The 22,591-nt window shown below is 49.5% G+C and overlaps 10 protein-coding genes across 10 annotated transcripts; 5 read left to right on the forward strand and 5 right to left on the reverse strand.

The window, feature by feature from the left end:
* Nucleotides 1–2,478: 2,478 nt before the first annotated feature.
* On the forward strand, nt 2,479–3,093 carry AO090005001587 (CCDC12/cwf18 family protein; the record flags this gene model as incomplete). The annotated part of the gene is made up of 1 exon (XM_001818443.1): nt 2,479–3,093. The coding sequence occupies one exon, from the start codon at nt 2,479–2,481 to the stop codon at nt 3,091–3,093; it is 615 nt and encodes a 204-aa protein (XP_001818495.1).
* Nucleotides 3,094–3,341: 248 nt separating this feature from the next.
* Nucleotides 3,342–4,334, reverse strand: AO090005001586 (uncharacterized protein; the record flags this gene model as incomplete). The annotated part of the gene is made up of 3 exons (XM_023236790.1): nt 3,342–4,074; nt 4,135–4,260; nt 4,297–4,334. The coding sequence occupies 3 exons, from the start codon at nt 4,332–4,334 to the stop codon at nt 3,342–3,344; spliced, it is 897 nt and encodes a 298-aa protein (XP_023089431.1).
* A 934-nt stretch (nt 4,335–5,268) lies between these two features.
* Nucleotides 5,269–7,847, forward strand: AO090005001585 (putative R3H domain protein; the record flags this gene model as incomplete). Its single annotated transcript, XM_023236794.1, has 4 exons — nt 5,269–5,319; nt 5,396–6,186; nt 6,246–6,386; nt 6,443–7,847. 4 exons carry the CDS (start codon nt 5,269–5,271, stop codon nt 7,845–7,847), a joined length of 2,388 nt encoding a protein of 795 aa, XP_023089430.1.
* A 788-nt stretch (nt 7,848–8,635) lies between these two features.
* On the reverse strand, nt 8,636–10,199 carry AO090005001584 (hemolysin III family protein; the record flags this gene model as incomplete). Its single annotated transcript, XM_001818440.3, has 2 exons — nt 8,636–9,961; nt 10,017–10,199. The coding sequence occupies 2 exons, from the start codon at nt 10,197–10,199 to the stop codon at nt 8,636–8,638; spliced, it is 1,509 nt and encodes a 502-aa protein (XP_001818492.3).
* Nucleotides 10,200–10,996: 797 nt separating this feature from the next.
* Nucleotides 10,997–11,810, forward strand: AO090005001583 (uncharacterized protein; the record flags this gene model as incomplete). Its single annotated transcript, XM_001818439.1, has 3 exons — nt 10,997–11,358; nt 11,427–11,670; nt 11,769–11,810. The coding sequence occupies 3 exons, from the start codon at nt 10,997–10,999 to the stop codon at nt 11,808–11,810; spliced, it is 648 nt and encodes a 215-aa protein (XP_001818491.1).
* Nucleotides 11,811–12,349: 539 nt separating this feature from the next.
* On the forward strand, nt 12,350–14,185 carry PIG-S (GPI-anchor transamidase GPI17; the record flags this gene model as incomplete). The annotated part of the gene is made up of 2 exons (XM_001818438.3): nt 12,350–12,604; nt 12,671–14,185. 2 exons carry the CDS (start codon nt 12,350–12,352, stop codon nt 14,183–14,185), a joined length of 1,770 nt encoding a protein of 589 aa, XP_001818490.1.
* A 281-nt stretch (nt 14,186–14,466) lies between these two features.
* On the reverse strand, nt 14,467–15,675 carry AO090005001581 (uncharacterized protein; the record flags this gene model as incomplete). Its single annotated transcript, XM_001818437.1, has 1 exon — nt 14,467–15,675. One exon carries the CDS (start codon nt 15,673–15,675, stop codon nt 14,467–14,469), a length of 1,209 nt encoding a protein of 402 aa, XP_001818489.1.
* Nucleotides 15,676–16,359: 684 nt separating this feature from the next.
* sod4 (mitochondrial 37S ribosomal protein mS42) lies at nt 16,360–17,489 on the forward strand (the record flags this gene model as incomplete). The annotated part of the gene is made up of 4 exons (XM_023236834.1): nt 16,360–16,419; nt 16,485–16,707; nt 16,772–16,896; nt 16,959–17,489. 4 exons carry the CDS (start codon nt 16,360–16,362, stop codon nt 17,487–17,489), a joined length of 939 nt encoding a protein of 312 aa, XP_023089429.1.
* Nucleotides 17,490–17,821: 332 nt separating this feature from the next.
* Nucleotides 17,822–18,571, reverse strand: AO090005001579 (ubiquinone-binding COQ10-like protein; the record flags this gene model as incomplete). Its single annotated transcript, XM_023236843.1, has 1 exon — nt 17,822–18,571. The coding sequence occupies one exon, from the start codon at nt 18,569–18,571 to the stop codon at nt 17,822–17,824; it is 750 nt and encodes a 249-aa protein (XP_023089428.1).
* A 310-nt stretch (nt 18,572–18,881) lies between these two features.
* Nucleotides 18,882–21,522, reverse strand: AO090005001578 (putative C6 transcription factor; the record flags this gene model as incomplete). The annotated part of the gene is made up of 5 exons (XM_023236848.1): nt 18,882–18,968; nt 19,052–19,206; nt 19,262–20,578; nt 20,693–21,357; nt 21,419–21,522. 5 exons carry the CDS (start codon nt 21,520–21,522, stop codon nt 18,882–18,884), a joined length of 2,328 nt encoding a protein of 775 aa, XP_023089427.1.
* Nucleotides 21,523–22,591: the final 1,069 nt, after the last annotated feature.

Here is a 22,591-nt window from a genome sequence, read left to right on the forward strand (position 1 = left end):
TGTTGATGACCGTGTTCCAGGTAACCTGGTTGTATTCTACTCCGTGTTTGGCCATCATCTCCCGAACCTTCTCCGCGGCAAGTGGCTGTTTATTGAAGGTGAAGGCGCTCATAAGGATCGTCCAGGTCCGCACCGATGGTTTGCCATGAACAGTAACCCGATCGTCAAGTTCCCGGTCTTGGTTAGAAGCGTGCAGCATATCCTCCACTAGTCGCACAGCCGGTCGCAGCCCGCGAGGGTCATCCCGGAAAGCCACCAAGAACTCGTTGTAAGTATGGTCGGTGGATGCTAGTGGAGCTATGACTGGGTGGTCCTGTGAGACAAGCGCTTTGAACTTGGTGTAGACGCGATGAGCATGGGATATGCGTTTCTGGCACCGTAGATAGGTCGCGATCATCAGGTACAGAGCAATGAGAGATGGTTGGAGATTATCACCTCCCGGGGGAGGGGTGTATTCTGGCGGAATAATAGAAAGCTCTTTTAACGGCGCGATGTCATATAGCTGATTGTACATATCCAGCAGCGAGTAAAAAACTCCATTGGGATCGTCATTTGGATCATGGTGCTTGGCATTGAAAGTAAAATGAGCGTGAAATATCTTGCTTGCGATCCAATCGTTCTTCTCAAGCCCACGTGCTCTAATATCTTGTATTAGTGATTGAACACGCTCTCGATCCCCACGAGTCACTGCGTCGTTAAGCAAGGTTAAGTAGGTAAACGAATCGGGCTCGAGCGACTGCCTTCTCATGAAACGGAACATGTCGAATCCCACCTGCGGATCACCGGTCTTGAAAGCGTTGGATAGAACTATGTTCATCATATCTCGATCTGGTCGTACCCCCATTTTGAGGAGTTTGGGTAGAATATAAAAGTTCCGTCCGTTCGGAGTATCTTGAACAGAGTCGAGTAATAAAAGTTTGCAACAGTGACGCATAACTCCTTGAGAATCCATCAAAAAGTTATCCTGCTCCCGTCTCCGTACGAGTTCAAGCGCTTCTAGTGATTTATGGATATCCCCGAATTCCGTAAACCGACGCATAAAGCAAAGCCACGTCTCGGATACTATATGATTCCTCCTCTCATCGACGATGGTCCAGGCATGGTAAAGCTCTTCGGGACCAGCGTTTTTTAAGTAAAGCCGGACGCCCTTCTGCCCAAGGTGCGCAACAGGCCAGTTGCTGGGGTCTAGACAAGTAAGCAAAAGGGACACATATGTGTGGCCCCCCTTTTCCCAGGGTTGAAATTCGCCGGCATGGTATTTATCTAAAAAGAGGAAGCAATCAGAAACCATGACGAACAAAGGCTTGTCCACACTTTGGCAGGTGACAAGGAGAAATTCCAAGGCCAGATGCGGGGAATTTTGTAACAGCCATAATGATAATCGCTTCCAGTGTGGAGCCTTTGCGGATTTGTCCAATGCCTCCCAAGCCTCACGGAAGCTACCCAGGCAGTCTGTTTTGATCTTCTCAAGAAGACTTGAATCGGCATCAGTGAGCATCAACGACGCGGGAAAACCTTGGATGTCCATGTCGAGAAGCGCAGCTCGATATATTTTACTATAAGTGGTTCTCCATGCATGAATCTCTTCGCGATCGTAGCATAATGACCTCATCTTTATGCTCTGATGAAAATCATAGGTCTCCTGGCTCACTTGTTTAGTCTTGTAGATATATTTCACCTTCCCGTCGACTATGGCACGGCTGGCATAGACGAATTTGCGCTCTTGATTGTTGGGACTCCTTTCTCCAGATGACGACATTGGGGGCCCAGGAACGCCATCTAGATATGGTACCAAAGGGTCCCTTATGACTTCATGCTTGTAATCCTGAACCGGATGAGAAACTATATCTTGGAGGCCAAGAGCTTGAGCCTCAGTCCGGTGGTCTCTTGGTTCGCGAATTAAAGCCGAACTAGAGTCAGGTCGAGGGTTCAGATCGTTGCCAACAGTGTCATATGCACAATCATGTGTAATATTCGATGTCGACGCATGGTTCGTGACATATCGTGCTATTGGAAGTTTTGCACTTTGTCGATACCAGTGCCCTAGACGCAACCTATGTTTCGGAGCACGGGACGGTAGCCCGGCGCTGAAGCGGGAACGCAGGAGATGATGTGGACAAAATGACATTCAGGATTTCGTGATCTCGTGATCTCGTGCATTGAACATAGACGTCAGTAGGATAGTAGGAAAAGCGTTTCACGAACGGGGAAGTAGATGTTGGTACCAAGAAGCTTCTTGAGAAGAAACTAATGCCGATTTATCGCGGCCGCCGGATTCTGTTCCGTCGCTAGTGTGGCTAATGCTCCCGCAGTGTGGCGCACCATTCCCGATAACATTGTCAAGAAATACTTAGTCCGCGAGCGATTATAAAATTGTCGCATACCTTTGACCCTGAAACGGGGGAGCTCATTCTTTCTCCTGCAACACTTGCTTTACCTCACATCCTCTATCTGTTAATATATATCGGGTCACCCAATATGTCATCCAACCATGCCACTCTCGACGCGGCGGCAACAGAACGCAAAGCTCGACTCGCGAAGCTCGCGGCGCTCAAAAGAAAACAACCAGAGCCAGAGCCGTTAACAGAATCCAACGCTAAAGATGACGAGCTGGAAGATGCTGCCCCCGATATCACGAGCAAATATCTTTCCGGAAGAAACTATGATGCAGAAACCCGTGGCCCGAAGTTAGGATTTGACCAGGCCCCCGCAGACGGACAGATTACGGTCGAAACGCAGGCTGCGGAGATAGCTAAGGCCACTGCAGAGCAAGCTAAGAAGGATGAAGAGGCGGATCAACCAATTGATCTCTTCAAGCTTCAACCGAAGAAGCCCAATTGGGACCTAAAACGGGATCTAGATGAGAAATTAAATACTCTCAATGTGAGGACGCAAAACGCAATTGCAAGGCTTGTGCGACAAAGGATAGAGAATGCGCAACGTGCGGCGAAGGGTAAAGACGCGGGGGACAGTGGAGGCCAGACAGGAGAAGATGTAGGCATAGAGGGCGAAATGTTGGTTGAGGGCATACATGTACGTGAGAGGGAGGATGAAGATGAACGGAGGGAAAGGAAGGAAGACGACCTGGCATGATCTTGATATCCTAGAAGAGGTGTGATTATAGGTATTTCGCGATTCTTTATTCCTTCTACATCTGGTTTTAAGGCGCTCGCTGTTGGGGTCTGGCAATACGTATCGAAAAGGCGTTGAGGATATTTTGCGTTCTATTATGTGGACACCGATATCGATTTATATATGATTCATATTACTATAATACAGTATCGTAGTGGTAGTCTGTTCCTTTTCCTTTTTTTTACTTTTTTTTGCCAACGCTGAGTGTCTTACATACCCGGACCGCCGATATTCATGGCCTGGGTTAATGCAAGACGTTTACTGTAGGGGCTGAGACTCCGCTCCCTTCGAGGCTGAGGTACAGTGTGACCTTGGCTATGCCCACTCCGCTCATCATGCGTTCGACTGTAACGGCCATCTGAATGACCTGAATGCCTGAACGTGTCCCTCGAAAGTCTTCTAGGGCGGTTGGGGTCATGCATCGTTTCAGGTGTCACGGACCGTCTTTCCCTTATAATTCGGCCTTGGTCAATGCTCTGGCTTCGGGTCCTACCTCTCCGGCTACCATCTCTTGACAAGTTTCTTGCTCGCCCACGCTCCTCAGGGCTAGACTCTCGACGCCTTCGTCTAGTGTTCCTGTCATCCGTCCATTCCCGTGATCTGGAACGAGCGCGGTCTTTCCCCCCGTACGAATAAGAATGGGCAGAATGGCTAGAAGATGAGTCGCTATACCGTCTCTTTCTCAGCTTTTCATGGTGAGAAGACGTCGACTTCGTCCGGTGAGGCTCATTTCTCGTATTGAATTCCCTACGACGAGGTGGGGACTGCGAATGGGATCGGCTTGTAGATATCGTAGACACAGAGCTGACAGAATGCGAAGACGCTGACCGAGCCCGCTTTGATGTCTGGCCTTGATTATCCAGGGGATCTGATTCATCTATGTCTCTTTTGCGGCCCCGCTCTTCTTCCCGTTTTGCCAGAAGATCATCGGCGACGCCTTGCCTAGGAACGAGTCAGTGCACTGCGGAAATTTTATGAAATAGAGACACCATGGGATCTTACGAGCGCAATAGATCATTCGGAGTTTCTGTTGAAAGCTGCGGCCGCAATTTCGGGTTCTGTAGTTGCTGTGTGCGCGAAGGACGATATTGGTACGGCCTTTCCTGGGCGGTAATTGTGCATTCATAGCTATAGTGCCGTGCAAGAAGTCAGCCAAATGCGAACTGACGACCGAAGGAAGGTACATATCTCGTTTTAAGCATTTCTGACAGAGTGTACTGGCAGTCGCCTTAGTAGGGCCTCTAAGGCTGGGGGCATTCCGGTATCGATTCATGAATCCTGACCGTGTACAGAGGGTTAAAAGGGCTGCGCAAAGGTCTATGACAGCTTACAATCAAGTCGTATATCGATATAATTCCAACTTGTACGGATATCAAACCTCTCTCTCTGTCGCGGCTGTTGATGCAAGGTGTGGGTCGGAGGCACCGTTAAACGCGCGGCTAACCGCCCACCAGCAGACAAGCGAAACCCGATCAGTTCTGTTTCGTTCCTTCTCAGCCCAAAAGAACAAAAAAAGACCACCATCATCGACCCCCCCATTTCCTCCAACTACAGCGCCGTTTCGGCCTAAGCAGAGTCGTTCGTGCGGTACGACTCCTTTCAGTTTGGCTGGGAATCGGATATTGTTCTTTTTTTTTTCTCCCTTTCTATTGTCCGAGTAGGAGGAACCCCCATTCCCCTCTTTAAAATAATCAATGGGAAAAGCCATGAACAAGTCGCTCTGACCATCGTGTAAGATCAGTTATCTTTTTTGGATCTTCTGCCCTCTTGACGCTGTACCGGCTGTCGGCTTTTGCACATTCTTTTTAGCAATACTGGACGGGCGCGGTTCCATTCGATACCAACCCACTGTACCTAACTTGCAATAGCTTTCCCTATGGCGAATTACGTTTTCAAGAGATATGCCGTCTTTCTTTTTGGGCTTGTGTGAAGTGGGATCTTTGAGTGGCTTATTGTCGTCTTAAATTTCGGTTTCGTCCTTGAGTGAACCCGCACGTGTGAAGTCCAGCCATTCAATTATTCTCATCGGGTTTCATACCATTCTTCAATTCATCTTTCCCTGCTCGATAATTACCAGCCGAAGGAAGGCCAGAAAGAAGAGGATTACGAAATAGTGCAAGGAGTTGCTTGATAGTCATGGCATCCGAAAGTTCCCCAGAAGGAGAGCATTGTCTCTCCTTTGCAAAGGTACGTTGATTGATGTTTTTTATGAACCACTGTCGCATAGTAGATGATGGTGTCGCCCTTCTGACTTGCGCATAAGATCGCTGCTATGGCCTCACAGTCGAGATCGGAAGTTAACGTGGCATTTGATGAGAAGAATGGTTCACAGTCTGCCAGAGAGCCTCCATGCTCAGAATCTCAGGAGTCGAAGCACGTCCTGCCGAGCCAAATGATCTCGAATAAGGATGATTCGGTCAACGCCGTTGATCCAAGTTTCGTTAGCCTCCCGCGCACATTACAAGATGTTCATATCACAGAGAGGAAAGGCCAAGAGAGTCCCGACTCCCCCGCCGAAGCTCAACAAAACGGGTCTCTGAAACGGGAGACATCTTTCGAAGATGACCGTACACACCTCTCAAACTCCTCAACCAAACCGACAAGTTTTGACTCGAAGAGTATGGCCTCGGTCACTACCTTCGCGATGGACGAGAAAGACTCTTTGCGACCTGATGATAGTGCTAGTGTTCAAGCTGTTGATGAAGAGGAATCCCTTTCCGGAATAGCATCTGGTGCACCAAATTCGCTGACTGGGTCTGAGTCCGGAGCCCGCGGTTTCAGGGATATACAGAGAGCCCGTGCAGTGCTGCAAACAACCGGCCCTCTATTCACAGATGGTAACCAGCGGCCAAATGGCGCTATGATCCCGGACTCTGTTTCCAACAATTTCGTTATCGCCAACCAGGAAGTTTTCCGGAGTGGGCAACCCATCTTAATGCATCCATTTCCGATGGAACCAGATGAGAAACTTCTTGAGGCGATGAAGTCCCCGAAAGACCGTCTTTTGATTCTACAACTTGAGGAAAAAGTCAGGCATTTTATTCAACATTCTAAGTGAGTTGACTTACCCTAGCTCGCTCTTAGGTGTCATTCTAGCTAACATGTCGCCACAGGGAGCAATCCCTAGAACTGCCACCTTCCAATGCGTTTGGGCGCCTGCTTGCCCATAAATTAGGCGATTACTACCATCTAACTCATTTCGTGGACAACAATGTCACATCGGTTCGACTACATCGTACTCCTTTCACTCGGCTGTAGGGACCCCACCCTTTTGCATCTACCAGTAATGTATTAATACTAATCGATTTAGACCCACGCCTCTCTCTGCTATACACGCTGCAACAAATAACACCCCACCTCCTGCTATGCCTGCCATGAAAATCATGCGCCGTACCGACAGCGAGCGGCCTTCTACCGAAGGAAGTGCAGCGGCGAGCTCTGCATTTGCTTCAAAAACTGGATCAGAAGCTGGGGATAGTGCAAATGATGGAGAGCGTGGCAGCTCTTCAGCAGGAGCTACCCCGGCCAAAGACCGGTTGACGCTCACCAGGGAAGAACGGGAGGCCAAGTATCAAGAGGCTCGGGAACGGATTTTCCGCGATTTCCCAGAGACAAAGCCTTCAGATGGCGCAAATGGGGATCAAGGTACTAACATGTCGCGGTCGAGTTCGACCAACGGGCGTAAAAAATCACAAAGGCAAAAGACACCACATGATGACAGCTTTGAAGTCAGGTCCCAGTTCAACGTCTATTACCCTGGGGTTCACTATCCTCATGGTCCTGGGCCCTATAATGTGGCTACCAATGACTCTTCATTCGCCGGCCAGCCATGTATGGTGGGACCCGGTGTGACCCCACCGGGTATGGGTTATGCTCAGAATGGCCAAAATGGGGCCATGTACCCTAGCCATATGAACATGGGCTCCATGCCTCATTATTCAATGCCCGTGTCTCCTCAGATGACCCCAAGTGGCCCGTGGCAGAACGGAGCTGTTCCTCAGCAATCCCCGTATTCTGGATATGCCTCTATCAATCAGTCACCGGCTATGACATCCACGAAATCCTCACCTGCACCCAACAGCTACAATGTGCCCAACGCTGTACAGTTCCAGCACACTCCTCCAGGATGGTCTTCCCCACCATATCACGGAGGTTACCAGCAATCCACGCACAGGAATCAACCACCAATGCCGTGGGCAAATTACCCGTCTCAACCAGTCACTCCTACATCCTACCCATATGGTCAATATCCTGGGCAACCCATGAATTCAGGTAATGCAGGCGTCCATCCGTTGCCGGGAAGCTTCAACCGGTCCCCATTCAACCCACAAACACGTTCATTTGTCCCTGGCGGTACGTCCTTGGCACGGCACCCAAGCAAGAGTGGTCAGCATGGTATGAATACATACCCTACCATGCAAGCTGGTGTTCATTCTCAGTGGGCTGGGTATCAAGAAGCTAGTAAAAATCTTGAGGCAACAGCGCCCGTGGCGACCAATGCTCCTCGCGGCCCTCCCGCGGGTGGCAGAGACTCAATTGCGAAATGGGGGACGCCGTCCCACCTTCCCCCTAAGCCACCTCCATCTGAAGTTCCATCTGAGTTCGATCTGAAACATCGGACCGCACCCACGATTACTCACCCTTACTCTGGAAACGCCCATCCGAATAATAAGAACGGCCCGCTCGTCGTGTCAGGAGGAGCAAGAGGCAACTAGTTGGGCCGTTCATGGCATTTGATCATGTATGACTCTTCTAGTCTGCACGACAAAGACACGCGTTTGGGGGGCATCAACATGTCATCTCAAGATACGGATACTGCTGTTTCATGGCTATCTCTGGCAGATAGATGTGTGGGAGCAAAGGTTATGCACTCAACGTGTCGTGCTGGAGTGATTTATATGATTACATACAGCTTGTTACTGTCACGTTTACTAGATTCAGGTGAAGAAGAAGGTAGCCAATAAGATACACAAATCCTTCCGAATTAATCTTCAAATTGAGGGATTTCCTGTGTAGTGTGAGAATCTCGTAAGTTTCATGTTTAAGTAGATTTTGAACACAGTATGAACATGAATAAACGCCTTAGTTTCGAGAACTGAGATTCCAAAGCCATTCTTCCAAGCACCATATCCCCATAAATCCAAATACAAAGGCCGAAGTAATGCATTGTTTTTAATCATATCTTCGCAGGCCGCTGACACATGCTGTGAATAGACATACAGAGGACTGGTAGCGAAGGGTATTATAACATAGGGACAAGTAGACAGCGCTGCGAATCCCAAATAAGATATATACAAGAACGGTAAGTATTGAAGGGTACCAGAAGGATTTAAGTACTCCAACCATGCAACTGCCGGGGTTTATATGAGATCCGCGGAAATCTATATATAACTGGCGACTGGGCATCCAAAATATCTAACCCGACAGCCAAAATCTATGTGCGCGTGAAGATTGATCCCGTCATATACAGCCATAACAATAAAGAAGCCAAGCAGCAGAGGCTTCAGGAAGTCAAGTGCGGACATTCCCCCTTGGCTCTCTGAAAAGCGCCTGCAAACAAATCTTGCATGGCGCAATAGTGGAACAGAATGCCGCCTAGGACGGCAAAATGCCAGATATTATGGCTCCCACCTACGTAGTCGAAGAGGCCGGGGCGCCACCGTTCGGGTACCTGGGAAGCGTAAATGCAAGCCCCAACGAAATACACGAGAATGCTTTTCACGACGGGTGCGTAAAAGTATAGACACCAGGCAAAGCCTCGGGTGTAGGTAAGCTGTGCCAACGGCGCGAAACCCGTGAGGGCAAGTGTAACGTAAAATGCCACACGAGCCCAGGCAAAATCAGCGCGGTTGAAGGTCGGGTGCCAGGGGAGAATGACACCACCGATGCCGAGGGACATCGTGAGAAGAATGTATGTCCATCGCGATACGGGTTCGCAGTAAAATGCAGTGTATTCTGTCGTCACGATCGAAGCAGCGACAAGCATTGAGATGCCAGTATAGTCCACGCAAGCGAAGCGCTCCATCAGGCCCTGGTTGGCAATGCTGTTCATAGTGTGCCAAAGAGTACTGCAGACTAGGCACTTGCAGGCAGCAAAGAAGAACACCGCCGCAATCAATACATCCGTCTTGGTGCTCAAGTGGAAGTTCGGATTCAAAGGATAGAAATAGAAGGCCACCGAGAGGACGATGAACAGACCGATCAGGTGAGACCAGATGTTGACCAATTCATTGGAAAAGGTAAACATGGACGTGAAGCATTCTACCTTAGAATGTGTGAACCGATACCCTTCCAAAATGTGCGGGTTCACACGCCATGGATGCGGAAGGTCCGCATAGGCAATTAGGCGCTTCTCCTGAGCTAGCGCAATCGCCTGGTCGATATTCTCACGCAGAGCATCCTTGGCTTTCCGGGCGCGTTCCATGCCCTCATCGACCACTTCGCGGGCATGGACCAGCTTCGAATCCACTGCCTTCCACCCGTCATCCAGAGTGCCGTAGAAACCACGGTCTCGAACCGCATGCGCCCGAGCTTCCAACTCCGATAAGAACGACTCCATCAAGCGAACTCCTGCTTGTGCCTTTTGTTCCAGGGTCTCTTTGGTTGCGAGAGCATCCTTGTAGCCGTCCTCAAGCGTCTCCACTAGGATCTTGGCCCTCTTCTTGCCTCCGCCCATGAGTTCTCCAGAGGCGTAGGAGCAGGAATCTCGAACAGCCTCGAGTGTTGCATAACCTCTGCGCAAGCTGGCATCGATCTGTACCATGTGTGACCGGCGATAGTCTTCAAGCCAATGTAACCGTCTCTCTAATTCGGCCAGAAAAAGTTCCACCTAGAGAATCGTTAGGATGTGAGGCCGACGAGGCAATAGCAGTAGAGATCCTTACCCTTAGAAAGACTGCATCGGCATCGTAGTCGCACGACAGTTTTCTTGCGGCATGGAAGGAATGCCTCCGCCGACGATCTCGGAGCAGGGCTGTCGTCTCCTCGGACGGAGTGGCATAAGCGCTGGAGACGGCAGCTTCCTCGGGATAAGACTCGATGGTCACTGATTGAGCCGAGCAAGCCATCATGTACCTCTTTTAGATTTAGATTTATTTTTCTTCTTTTTCTTCTCTTTTCCGCTGACCAATTCCTCAGAGGGTTCGGTTCGGCCAGATCAAATCAGCATGACCTGGGAGGTAGACAAACCAAAACATTAGATCGTCCGAAGTGGATTTATTTTATGTTTGGGGTGTTCGGGTATCGGAATCTCGGCATTCATTCCAGGACTGACTTTACTTACAAGAGGTAAGGGGAGTGGAGATGGTTCTGGTGACTGGTGGGACGAAAGTCAGATCCAATGAAGCCTCCGTGGTTATTATTATGATTATTCGCAAGGTGAGAAAAAGACCGACGTGAGGTGGGTTGAAGAAATGAAGAGGGAGGCAGAAGAGGAGGAGGTTGGAGAGAGAAAAGGAAACGAGTGACTTTGGTTGAATTAAAGAAGTGAAAGAAGAAAAGGAAGTGGGGAAAAGAAAAGGAAAAGAGTTGAGAATTAAATCAATAAATCTAATAATTCCAATTTAACCACCAATAATTTTAAAATTCATTAAACAAAAATCAAATCAATAAATCCCAATATTTAAAAATTCCCAACAAGAAGACCCCAAGTAGAATCAATGTAAATAATAACTACTTCGGCCCATCAGCAATCGCATTGTCCCCACGTTTCAATTCTTATCGCCGCCTTTCTTTCCTTTCCTTCTTTTCTATCTTTCTTTCCTTTACTCCTCCTAATCGCCACCACCACCAAATCACCGTGTCCTCTGTGACCACACTTACCTCCTTGGCCCAAACTTCCTTCGACAGAAAAAAGTTTAACACTATGGCGGCTCTGGCGGTTCGCGACATTGTGGTGGATCAGTCTCTCCTACCCGTACTCAATAGCAGCGCCGTGACCCGTGAACAATGTGACAAGCTCCTCGCATTGCTTGACCCGTCCGGTGATTCCGCATCGTCGAATTCTCAGGAGACCGTCCTTGCAGCATCGAGAGAACAGAAACACTTATTTGCGCTTCTTGCTCGACTCCGCGGTCTGAATCGCGAAGCTATTCTCCGCGTCCGTGAAACCAAACAATCGACGGCGGAAGCTCGCCAGGAGATCGACCGGTTACACCTTCAGTTGCAGAACCTCTACTATGAACAAAGACATTTGACGGGGGAGATTGCGGCGTGCGAGTCTTATGAGTAGGTGGATGCCGGCGGCAGAATTTTGCTCATCCCGATCTTGCTAACGGGGGCGTTCCTCCTATCAGTCACAAATATCTCTCTCTTCCTCTAATACCGGTCGAAGAGTTCCTCACTCTTTTCCCAGAACACAGAGATTCGGACGCCCATGAGCTTATGATTGCTCGCATCAATCATGAACATGCGGAGCGGGAGAAATTGGAACAGGCGCGCCAGGAGCTTCTTAAGCGGAAACAGGCTCTGATTGCAGAGAATAATAAGCGCAAGGAAGACTTGGCCAGCTTGGATCAAGATCTGGAGAGGTTCATTGACGTATGTGTTGACTTTTCCCACCCACTTGGTTTTCTCCTTCTGTCTCCCCCATCATAGGTAATGATTTCAACAATTGCTAATCCGCTCATTTCCAATAGGCTGCTAAACCAATCCAGAAAATTTTCGAGAAAGAGTATTGAAAACTAAAAGTTATGTTGGTCGTCTTGCATTGGAGTTAGCTGGTGACATTAGGCGCCTTGGTTGAGATACCCCTATAGTTCTGTTTTACAGGAGGTTTTTACTACGAGACGGATTTAATGTTTAAAGGGATGTTCAGTACGGTTCTTATAGTATCTCTTTATCTTTTTATCTGCTCTATTTAGAATGCATTGCGATTCATTGGGTCTGCGGGCTTGTAAACAATATAACGCTGGACTACCCAAGTTTGGGAAATAGGAACAAGAAAACAAAGGAAAAAGGAAAATCTCAAGCAAGAGTGAGACTAAGAGGAATGACTGTGGCTCTCGGGGGAAAATACCGCTGTTGTTGGTGTTGTTGTTCGAACTGCGGCTTTATTTAATAATGGTTGATGATCTTCCCCGACAACTTGTCAATTCCTCTCGCACTTGACATCCCCCCTTCTCATCACCAACACATTTCGTGTTTCGGTGACCTGCTTTCACACCCCCCCCCCTCCTCCCACCAAAAAAGCCGTTTGTAACAAAAGCATGTCCTGGTCATGACCAGCAAGAATGAAGACCCGGGGTCTTCACAGACTACCTCCACTCCCGCGAACGACACCATGAGCTCCAAGACCGGTGCGCGACGTCTCCCTCCGCCCGAGAAATCCGAGGCTATCCAGACCCGGTTTAAGGTCATTGCCGCCTTTTGGGCCGTCATTATCTTCCTGGGGTTTCCGATATGGTGGAAGACGACATCAATCTACCGGGCCCGACTGCCCATCCAAGACATGGTGGAGTGGGCAGATGGAAAGGTACTTTACCGCGCATCCACCCTCGCTGATACAGTGTACCAATCCTGACTGATTACCGCTCTACAGACCTGTCGTCCAGTTTTTCCCTTGGAAATTCACTTTGAAACACCGTCCCTGCCAGAGTCGGAGGCACACCATCTCTTGCGCACGACTCAGCACACTCTCGATGATCTCAACGAATTCTCCGCTCATCACCTTCGCCTGAAGCTGTCAGAAGAGAACAGCGTCGCTATCCATGAAGATATACTAGAACAACCGCAGCCTGCACTGGGTGGAAAAGCCGATACTGCGTTAGTGGTTCGACTGTTGCCTCAGGAGGATTTGGCGGCACCTCGGTCAGAGCTTCATCCGGACACGACCCGGCTCGACGTATATTACCCCCCAAGCCAGATCCCGCCGCCTTCTGCGTCAAACCCGCCCTTATCAGCTTATATCGCTGGAGAATTACAAAATCTATTCACAGAAGAAAAGGCCATCATTGCGCAGGTATTATCCGACAACAATGTCGGGGGTGCAATCACACCCACTTCTTCCTCGTCGAATAATCAACAGCAGCCTTCCGCCATTCTCAATTCCATCTCTCCACAACTTGCGGAGAGCATCACCAGGCGTCTGCGAAGGTCTATGAAATATGCGGAAACGTATCACCTAGCCTTTTCTCTGTTTACCCCGGGATCCGAACCTTCCTCTTGGGACGTCAAGACCGCGGTGGAAGAGTACATATCACCGCTCCTGCAGGCTTTCGCGCCCATAAGCAATTTTACTGTTGATACCCAAGTTCAGCTCTACGCGACCTCTGCTCCGACTGCACCACTGCCTGTGTATGACGAAACACAAGCCGCATGGACGCTGAAGAAAGAAGATCTCAGCGCTTTCATCAACGCAGCTGAATGGCCCTTAAGCCCAAGTATCGGAAGTGGACCGACCATCAACTTCATTCTTTACGTTCCTGCGCCGTCACAGTCTCCCATGGTCGTGAAGGAGAGCAGTGCAACTAGCTGGATCATTCCGCAGTGGGGTGGTGTCTTCCTTTTAAACCATCCTCTGTCGACTGCAGATCATTCATCCAATCCACCACACCTGTCTCAGGAGGCTCTTCGTCCCGCATTCCTAACTTTCTCCCATCAACTCCTCACTCTTCTCGGCGCTCCCGCCACGCCAGCGTCTCTTCCCTTCCGCCTCCAAACCCTCATCCGGATCCGTGCTGCCACTCTCCTTCTCTCCGCCTCGTCGACCATGGGCTCCCTTGCCCGTCTGACCGAATCCCTTCCTTCCATTCCTATCCCAGCTAATGTAGCGACATCCGTATCAACGACTCTGTCACATCTCGCATCCACATGTGAGCATCTCCGCGAAGGTCGTTTCCAAGCGGCTCTAGCGGACGCTCGGGTGGCCGAGACTGAAGCAGAGCGCAGCTTCTTTGAAAAGAGCATGGTGGGCCAGGTTTATTTTCCCGATGAACATAAGGTGGCTGTTTATCTGCCCTTATTGGGCCCGGTTGGTGTCCCTCTTATCGTAGGGCTTCTAAAGGAAGTTAAGAGGATTGTTACTGGTCTGAAGGCCAAAAAGCAACAAACCTAGGCTTTGCCTTGCTATCTAATTGTATAATAACAGAGCCTTTCTCTTTGAATATGAGTTTCTCTTTCGATCATGGGCTATTACGGGTCGATATGTCAACTGACAAGGGGCAAAGGGTTATGCCTCAGGTACCGCGGGATTGTAACGAAGCAAGCTAAACTGCTAGAGTAAGCTAAAGCATTTGGATAGAAATCAACTTCAGACACTAGTGCGCCTTATCTATACGCTAAGAGAAGGCATACATGAGGAGAGAAAAAACGATAGGCAAAAGAAACACCAGATTATTATACGTTCTGTGGCGTTTGTAAGTTGGTTCTACTCGCTTCAGGAGACTCGGCTACCTTGAAGCATGGATCGCCTTTTTGATTCATGAATCCGACCCGGTCAAACATCTCCACAAAGCCCTTGTCCGGTTCCATAGAAATGTAATGCCCCCGTTTCTGCGTCCCTGTCCCTGGAAGCCCACCTGGAGGGGTGTATACCTTGATGCTTTCGGTGCTAGGTTGCCGTCTGGCCTGCGGCGGTGGAGTGATGGGTACCTTGGGTATATTATCCAGGTTATGGATGACGGTTTTGGGGGTTGAGCCGAATAGACTCTTCACTCTGGTCCCTGTGCGGTGGAGCACTGAGCGTGAGGAGCTCCGGTGAGATCGACCAAGGAGGAAGTCAGTGCGGTAGGAGCTCTCTTCGGATGGAATGGGATGAGATATACTGAATGGTGTACTGTTGTATACGCTATTATGCCGAGGAAGCTTTCCGTGAGAGTTCTTGGGCCCATTTCGACGTCTTCTCCAGCAGAACATTGCCGCCGAGGCAAGTACGGCCCCAAGGATGGCTCCCGGGAAAAAGCCGGCTATAATGGCTTGAGTTGGGAACGAAGGACATGCTGCTGCGACGGGATCTGAGGTCGGATTGGTATCAGTCATAGAGGAGTTAGAAGCTGAGGGATTCGGATCAGAGGGCGATAGGGTTGTTGGCTTCAACTGATCAGTTGTGGGTAAAACATCTGATGCTGTGGATGTGGCCGAGATGGTTGAAGATGTCCCGGTGGTCGTAGTAGAGGTGATATTATTGTCCATCTCACACAGCTGGTTTCCTTTGCATTTATATCCAAACGGACAACATGAATTGCCACACTGGGGCAGCTGATCATCGAGTCTGATGGTCTTAACTGGGTTTGTTGGGTGAAGGGTGGCATTTTGCAGCTGTACATTGCAATTGATAGGCTCAATGTATGTGCACGCTTGACCCTTGGGGCAACATATGGCCGAGCTTGCATTGTCTAGACTGATGCAGGTTGAGGAAGAAGGACAGCAAAATGAATCTGGCAACCCGGCAGCTCCACATTTCTGGTATGAACTGGGACAGCTGTCTGAATCCCGTTGTGCTAAAGAGAAGGCATGGTTCGGCATGGTCATTGCAGATATTACTGATATGAGGAACAATAATGGAGGTCTTCCATAGACTAGACCAGCGAAAGTTACTCTCGCCATACTGGCTAAGTTAACAGCTCCTCGCGGACGTAGGTTGCAAGGTGATGGTCCTTGGGAAGGAGAAGAAAAGATGGCCGGCCGATGTCAGATCAAGGCAGCTATAGCAAGAGGATGAATTGACAAAGGACAGGATCATTGATGAGAGGTGGTTCCATTGATGGCTTAGGGAAGGTTAAACAACGAGATACAGACAAAGGATGCTCTGCCTTGAAATCCACATACTGATTTAGATAGGGCCAATTAAGAGATTGCACAGCGTAAGCGCTGGATGTTGCCTAAAATACCTCTTCTGCTTCTGCTGCAGAGCCACTGGTTTGCAAGCGCCGTGGTCCCAGAACAGTGACAAGGCATGGGTCTCGGCGCAGCTGGCTTCGATGCGAGTGGTCGAGATAGGCGCCAGCGACCCAAGCATCATGAGAGAGTTAAACATAGCACGACTCAGAGGCTCTTACCCGAAAGCCTAATATTCGTCAGCGTCGAGAGACGTTGAAGAACACAAGAAGCAGAAGATGAATTGGAGTAGTAGATTCTTCGTCCCTGATTGGATGGTGACGGGACCGGCTTACTTCATACGGACTAGTCCCGAAGTAGTAATGTCCAATCTTTGCCCGGCGGATGGAAATTCTGCGGTTTTGCTGCTGCTTCTCAGTGAGCATCTAAACTCGTCAATTGCCAACCATCATCATGCTTCCCCGATTCCTCCGGCCGCAGAGCACGCTGCGTGCTGTCTCCTCCCTTACACAGGTGAACCATGTCCGATCTCTCCATGGCTACGTCGCTCCGATTACTGATCGCGTGTTACGCTACAGAAACCCGCCTCCGCTCTCCCACGCTTCCAGACTCGCGGACTGCATCGTGTGCCTCAGTTGACTCACGATACCCACTTCAAGAACAATGGAATTCAGGAGCTGTTATCACCAGAGGCCTTTGACTTCGCTTGGACGCAATACCAGACCCTTTTGATTGATAAGTTGAATCTTCTTACACAGGGTGAGCTTCATTCCCTGAGCGGCCGAGAGAGCGCGGACCCAAGTTATTCCTGATTTCGGTAGAAATACAAGTACACGGATTGCATTCTGACATAGCTCCGCTGCAGATACTGTCGATGCGGATGCGAAACCTGGAGAACTGCTGGTCAAGTACTCCCGGCGCCCAGAGATGGCCTCCGTATTCAACTACGCCTCTATGGCTCATAACAACCATTTCTTCTTCAACTGCTTGGTAAGTTCGTGGAACTGCATCGTGTAACTACGGACAACAGCTTAATATCGCCCTCTCAATAGTCGCCCACCCCTACTCAGATCCCGGACAAGTTCGCCAAGGACATCGTTGATACCTGCTCCTCGATCGAATCCCTGAAGCTCGACTTCCTTGCAACTGCCAATGCTATGTTTGGCCCCGGATTTGTGTGGCTGGCCAAGAACCTGGAGAGGGAAGGATTGATGCACATCTTCTGCACCTACAATGCAGGCTCCCCTTACCCGGCCGCTCACTCCCGTCGGCAGCCCGTTGATATGGCTACGCACTCCCCCGACGCTCCCTTGGGCAACCAGTTTGCTGGTGCGATGGGCGCTCACTCCGCGAATCAGAAGAGCCTAGCTCCCGGCGCTGTCGATGTCCAGCCCATTCTCTGTGTCAACACATGGGAGCATGTATGGATGATGGACTACGGCATTGGTGGAAAGGCTGAATACCTCGAGCGCTGGTGGGATCGCATTAACTGGGAGGTTGTGTTCGATAACTACAACGCGGTCAGCTCGATGAAGGGCACACGGCATGCGGCCAATCGGAACCGCAGCCTAAGCATGCTATGAAGGAAAAAATGTTCTACAGAGCGGATACATATGTGGTTCCCCTCCTTTCATGTCTTGATAATTGTATTATATACTACATGGTTTGGCTGTTCAGGGTTTCTTTATATCTGGGTCTAATTGTACAGCGATTCATCGCAAAATAGAAAAAAGAATGAGACTCAAAATAGAGACACCGCGACGCTGTAACAATCTATATCTAGTCGTAACCATGCACCAAACTCCACGAGGCACGCCAGATCTGTAAATGCAAAACCCATGCATCCCCAACACGCAACGCATATCCCCGAACACCCCCGATCCCTCAGGTAGCCCAGACGAAGGAACTACCCTGACTACCTCCTCCCCTCAATATCTCTAATCCTCTTCTCGAAGGCCTCAATCATAACCCCAGCCATCTGCCCTTCAACAGCACTCATCATAGCCGCATGCAACTGATTTCGGAACTCGAAACGAATCTCCAAGTCAACTTTCGTCATCGGCCTCTCACTCTCCAACGGCACCAGCTCCCATTTCGTGCTCAAGTATTCGAAAATACCCTCATTCGCCCCCGGGAAGTTCCCACCCGCCTGTCCGTCTTTCGAATCAATCCCGAACTTAGCCCCGCTGCGCGCTTCGACAATCCATCGGCTCCGGTCGCAATCAACCCGGGACGTGAAGGTTTCGCTCAATGGCCCGTACCCGACAGTCAGGAAGGCGCGGGTGGGATACCCTGTTTCTGGATCGCGGTGAGTCACCGTTGAGGCTGTGAGGAAGGGGAGGAATTGGGAGTAGGATTCCACCGATGAGATCACTTGGTAGAGGGATTCGGGGGCGTAGGGAAGGGTGCGGGTGGCGGTAAGGGTGCGGCCATTGTTGTTATTGTTATTGCTGCCGTTACTATTGTTTGAAAGTAGGGAAGATATGGAAGGGAGATGGAGGGGTCGGAGTGTTTCGAGGTATGGTAAATGTGACGTTCTAGTGGTTGGTGATGTCGATGGTATGGTCGGTCGTTGGAGATATTGCGACGGGGTTGCGAGGGATCGCGATGGTGATAAGGGGCTTATGCGGCGACTGAGATGTCGCGGAAGTACGGATGGTCTCATGCTGTGTTCTCGTGTGGGGATCAATGACAGTGATGTTGGGTCAATAATTTAGAGAAGGACTGTCGGAGTCGTCAATTGTTGGGGCTTTCTATTTTCTTTTTTTTTTTTTTTTTTTTTTTACTTGTTCCGGCTCGGGGAGTTTATCCACGCGGGCTCGGGACGTGCCGAGAATCATCGAACAGCTACTATAAATGGACTATATAACGAGTAGCGAACTATCTATGAGGATATGAGATACTGTATTTTAATTGAACGATGTCCTTTTCGAGTGGTAATCAATGCGATCGCCTGTTACGTTGATTACCCCATATCACTTCTGCGAATTGCTATCTCCGATGCCACTAAACGCAGGGTCAGGAAACCAGAGGCTGTTGTTCCTTGACGGCTGTGCGGGACCCTGAACTTGTTGGTCCCACAGATGCTATCGACGGGTCAGACCTGAGTACTAAAGAGTTGAGATCCTGAATCATTTGAACTTACCCAGTCGATATTCGAAGGAGCATCAAGCATCCCTTCGATCACGTCCAACGATATAAAAGGAGGTTCTACCACATCCAGCCCAGGTATTTCGCTCGAGGTAGCAACGGAGTATGGTGCGTTTGCCACGCTCAAATTTTCATACGAGGGAGGCGGAGCTAAAAATGCCATGAGCTGCAGTCGTGAAAGCATGACGTTAATGGAATTCCTTACTGGTGTGCGTATTAACCGGTTGGCCATCTGGGTTGCCAGCTGGCAGTCGTTTAATCGGCTCTGCTGTGCTCAAACCCGCTTTCTTAACCCTTCGAAGCATAGTTGTCAACGCAGCATATGCTTTTTGTGCATCCATCGATCGTCGGCGACTTTGCTCAAAAATTTGATGGGACGTTTCTAAGCTAGTTAGAAGGTCTTCGCGGCCTTTGATAACGACCGTTACATCGCTGTTGATGGTCGGCTCCCCCGGAGGATCATAGGACAACTCTAGACAGATGATCATCGCAGCAAGCAGGTAGTCAGCATTCTGGAGTGAATTTGGGAACTGCCTGTCTCGATACAGGATTCCTCCGGGCTGAGTTTCATGATGCAAGTCTGCTTGATGACGGAGTATCTCCTTGGATGCACTCATGCAAACCCATCTCGAATATGCATACCGGAGATTACTATGGACTTCACCCAAGTAACGTCGGTGGAGGACACAGCGAGCTTTTTGATACAATAGCTCCAAAGTGTATCGCCGGAGAATCAGGTCCGATGGGTCTGCGAATGATTGATCCACTGGCCGTATTCGAAAGTTAAAAGGAACAAGGCCATAGACTTCCTCCAACCGACGGTCAATTTCAAGAACTTCGTCGTAGGTCACGGGTTCCCGCGAATACGCAAGATCAGAGATTTTGCCAAACACGGCCATGATTCTCGATTTCGCTCGAATATAGGACGCAGTGGTGAGCTCAGACTCCGGTCGCGATGGTGGCAGATGCGTAGTACCTTCGTTGAAGTCTTCATCGCATATATTGCGCGGCAGCTCGACATCATCTTGCCAGTCCTGTATCGTCCGTGGCAGACCGACTTGAAACGAGATCAAGCTGTCTAGTTGACGCATAGTCGCCCACACACGTCTCCTCATTTCGCCTTCATAAGCGGAGATGCTGGGAAAATGCCGCGGGTCACGGTGATACCCCGTCCGCATCGCTAACCTAATAGTGATCCCAAGGAGGAAGGATACGCTGACCTGGGCATCATTGCTTCGATAAAACTCTCCTAAGGTATAATAGAAAAGCGCCTCGACCTTATACTTTCCAGGCTGTGTGTAATTTGACTGGACAAGGCACTGTGCGGCTCGCTTCCTGAAGGTACTAATAATGTCCCGGGAGTCCTCTAAGTAGACCGGTAAGGGCTCCCTTAGACGTTGTTGAATGGCAATTGACAGGGTGAGGATAGCATACAAAAATGCTAGCCACGAGAGAGATGCAGCCTGTGGTATTGACCAGAACAGATTATACTGCGAAATAGATGAGTAAATGTTTGCAGTCACTTATATCCGGATAGGGGGCTCTTACCTCTTTTTGAAAAGTGGGAATATGAATTGTAGCTATGAATTTGTTAGTCCTGTTAGTGACTGTGCAGGAGGCTCAGACAAGGACATACTTAACACGGGTTCTTTGCTATTGATGAATTGTGCTATGAGTCGATCTGTCACCGGCCGCGGCGGAATGTCGGCTAATAAGTCTTCTTTGCTCACCGTTTTGTTCAATCCTAAGAGAAGAGTTGGCGAGGGGGTGCTGAGGTGACCGTCGTCGAGTGCTTCGTCATCTGAAATATCATTGCTTTCTTGCAAGTGTTCCCGAACGCCGTTAATCTGCGAGTGACTCATTAGCACAAGACAAATAACATGGAGACATTGGAATTCACTGACTTCCTCGAGTATAGCAGTCCAATGAGCACCGTCAATGTAACTCGTTCCAGTGTTTTCCATTACCAGCTTACTAGACGGGTCCAGCGGGGACTCCTTAGGCTCGAAGCCTGTGCTGGTAGCAGGCGGCCTTGGAGTTACTCGGTCGTCAGTTGTCCGGTTCGTAGCTGGCCCATCATGTTCCTCTGGCCTATGAATATCATGGTTTACTGCCAGACTCTTTTTCTGAGTCAAGGATAGAATCAGATTCTCGAGATGCTGCAAACGGTCCTGGACAAGAGTTGGACTCGTCCGGCCATGCGAAGTCCTCCCACGAGGACCCCGACCGACAAAGGTGCAGGAGAGGGCTTCACCTCTCTTCTTGCAGTTCGTGCACGGATATGTGCGACAGCATTTAAGTCTGAGCCGAGCCATTAATGATTGGTGATCATATCTTTTGGTGTGCTGAGTTGAGGGCTTACTTCCGGCTTCTGCAGGCTGTACAAGACAGCTGGACTCTCGTTCTCTTTTTCTCGGTGGATGACAATGAAGAGGTGCGAGTGTCTCTTGGAGTGGAATCCGTCATATTTGTGATATGTAATATAGACTGCCCTGGTGTTCCCATATGAAGTTGATTAGGAAACCAAAGTTCGTGGAGAACAAGATCGAGCAAGAAGACATGTTGTGGTGTAGGACGTGACTTTCGGTCTCCGTCCGTTTATCTCCGTCGCTTCCAAGTAAGAGCCAGAGAAATGAATTTACATCGCCACCATGAAAGAATGGTATGGAATTATCATGCGTTTTGAAGATGCCTTGAACTATACGAGACGTCTTTTTACAATACTCAATCAACATAGGAAATATCTTGGGTGTTATCGTTTTACGTACACTATAGGGCGCCTGACTGACTTGGTGCAGTCTAACTACTAGTGCAGTCTATAATTACCATACTATAGTAGTGATATCCGTGTTTAGGCATCACCCAGTCCAATTACATGTTGTCGGGACCGAGGCATCGTTCTTCGGCCGACTAGAGAAATTAGCCATTAGCAATGGCTGTTATACGGCCAAGGATCTGAGCCTATGGGAATTTCGCCAACGCAGGCCCCACGTCGTGGATTAATTAATGCAATGTGATTAAATATCAGTGCTACGCGCCGCCATATATTATGTGCTGCAATTTCTAAGACTGGTTGTGCGGATTCTTATAGGGTGGCTCTGGAAAAGGATTCCATCGACGTCCCTCTTATAAGTAGATTTCCTGCTGGTCACACACATGCATTTTCATGCACTTTTCGCGCAATTCGCAGCGCGGGTTGTCAGCTTGTGCTCGTCGCTGATGGGTCGACAGATAGTAAGTACGGAGTGCATACACTCCTAGATTACTATATATAGCTTCGCTGCACAAGTCTCCACTGCAGCGTCGCCACTATCCATCCTTAGCTTGCTATGCTAGCTGCTCGTTTAGGCTCTTCGACCGTTATTTAGCGCGGGGGTTCTCTGCACCCGAATTCACATTCTGTACCGAAATTCCGAGTGTAGTATGGCACGAACCGGGAATTCTGGCGCTTCAGAGGGGTGCTATAAGCAACTTTACAGGCGGCTTTCTTGAGGTATCCCATCGCTTCGGACCGAGTACAATCCTTCAACCTCCC

Source organism: Aspergillus oryzae, chromosome 1 (assembly GCF_000184455.2).
Source record: "Aspergillus oryzae RIB40 DNA, chromosome 1".
NCBI lineage: Eukaryota > Fungi > Ascomycota > Eurotiomycetes > Eurotiales > Aspergillaceae > Aspergillus > Aspergillus oryzae.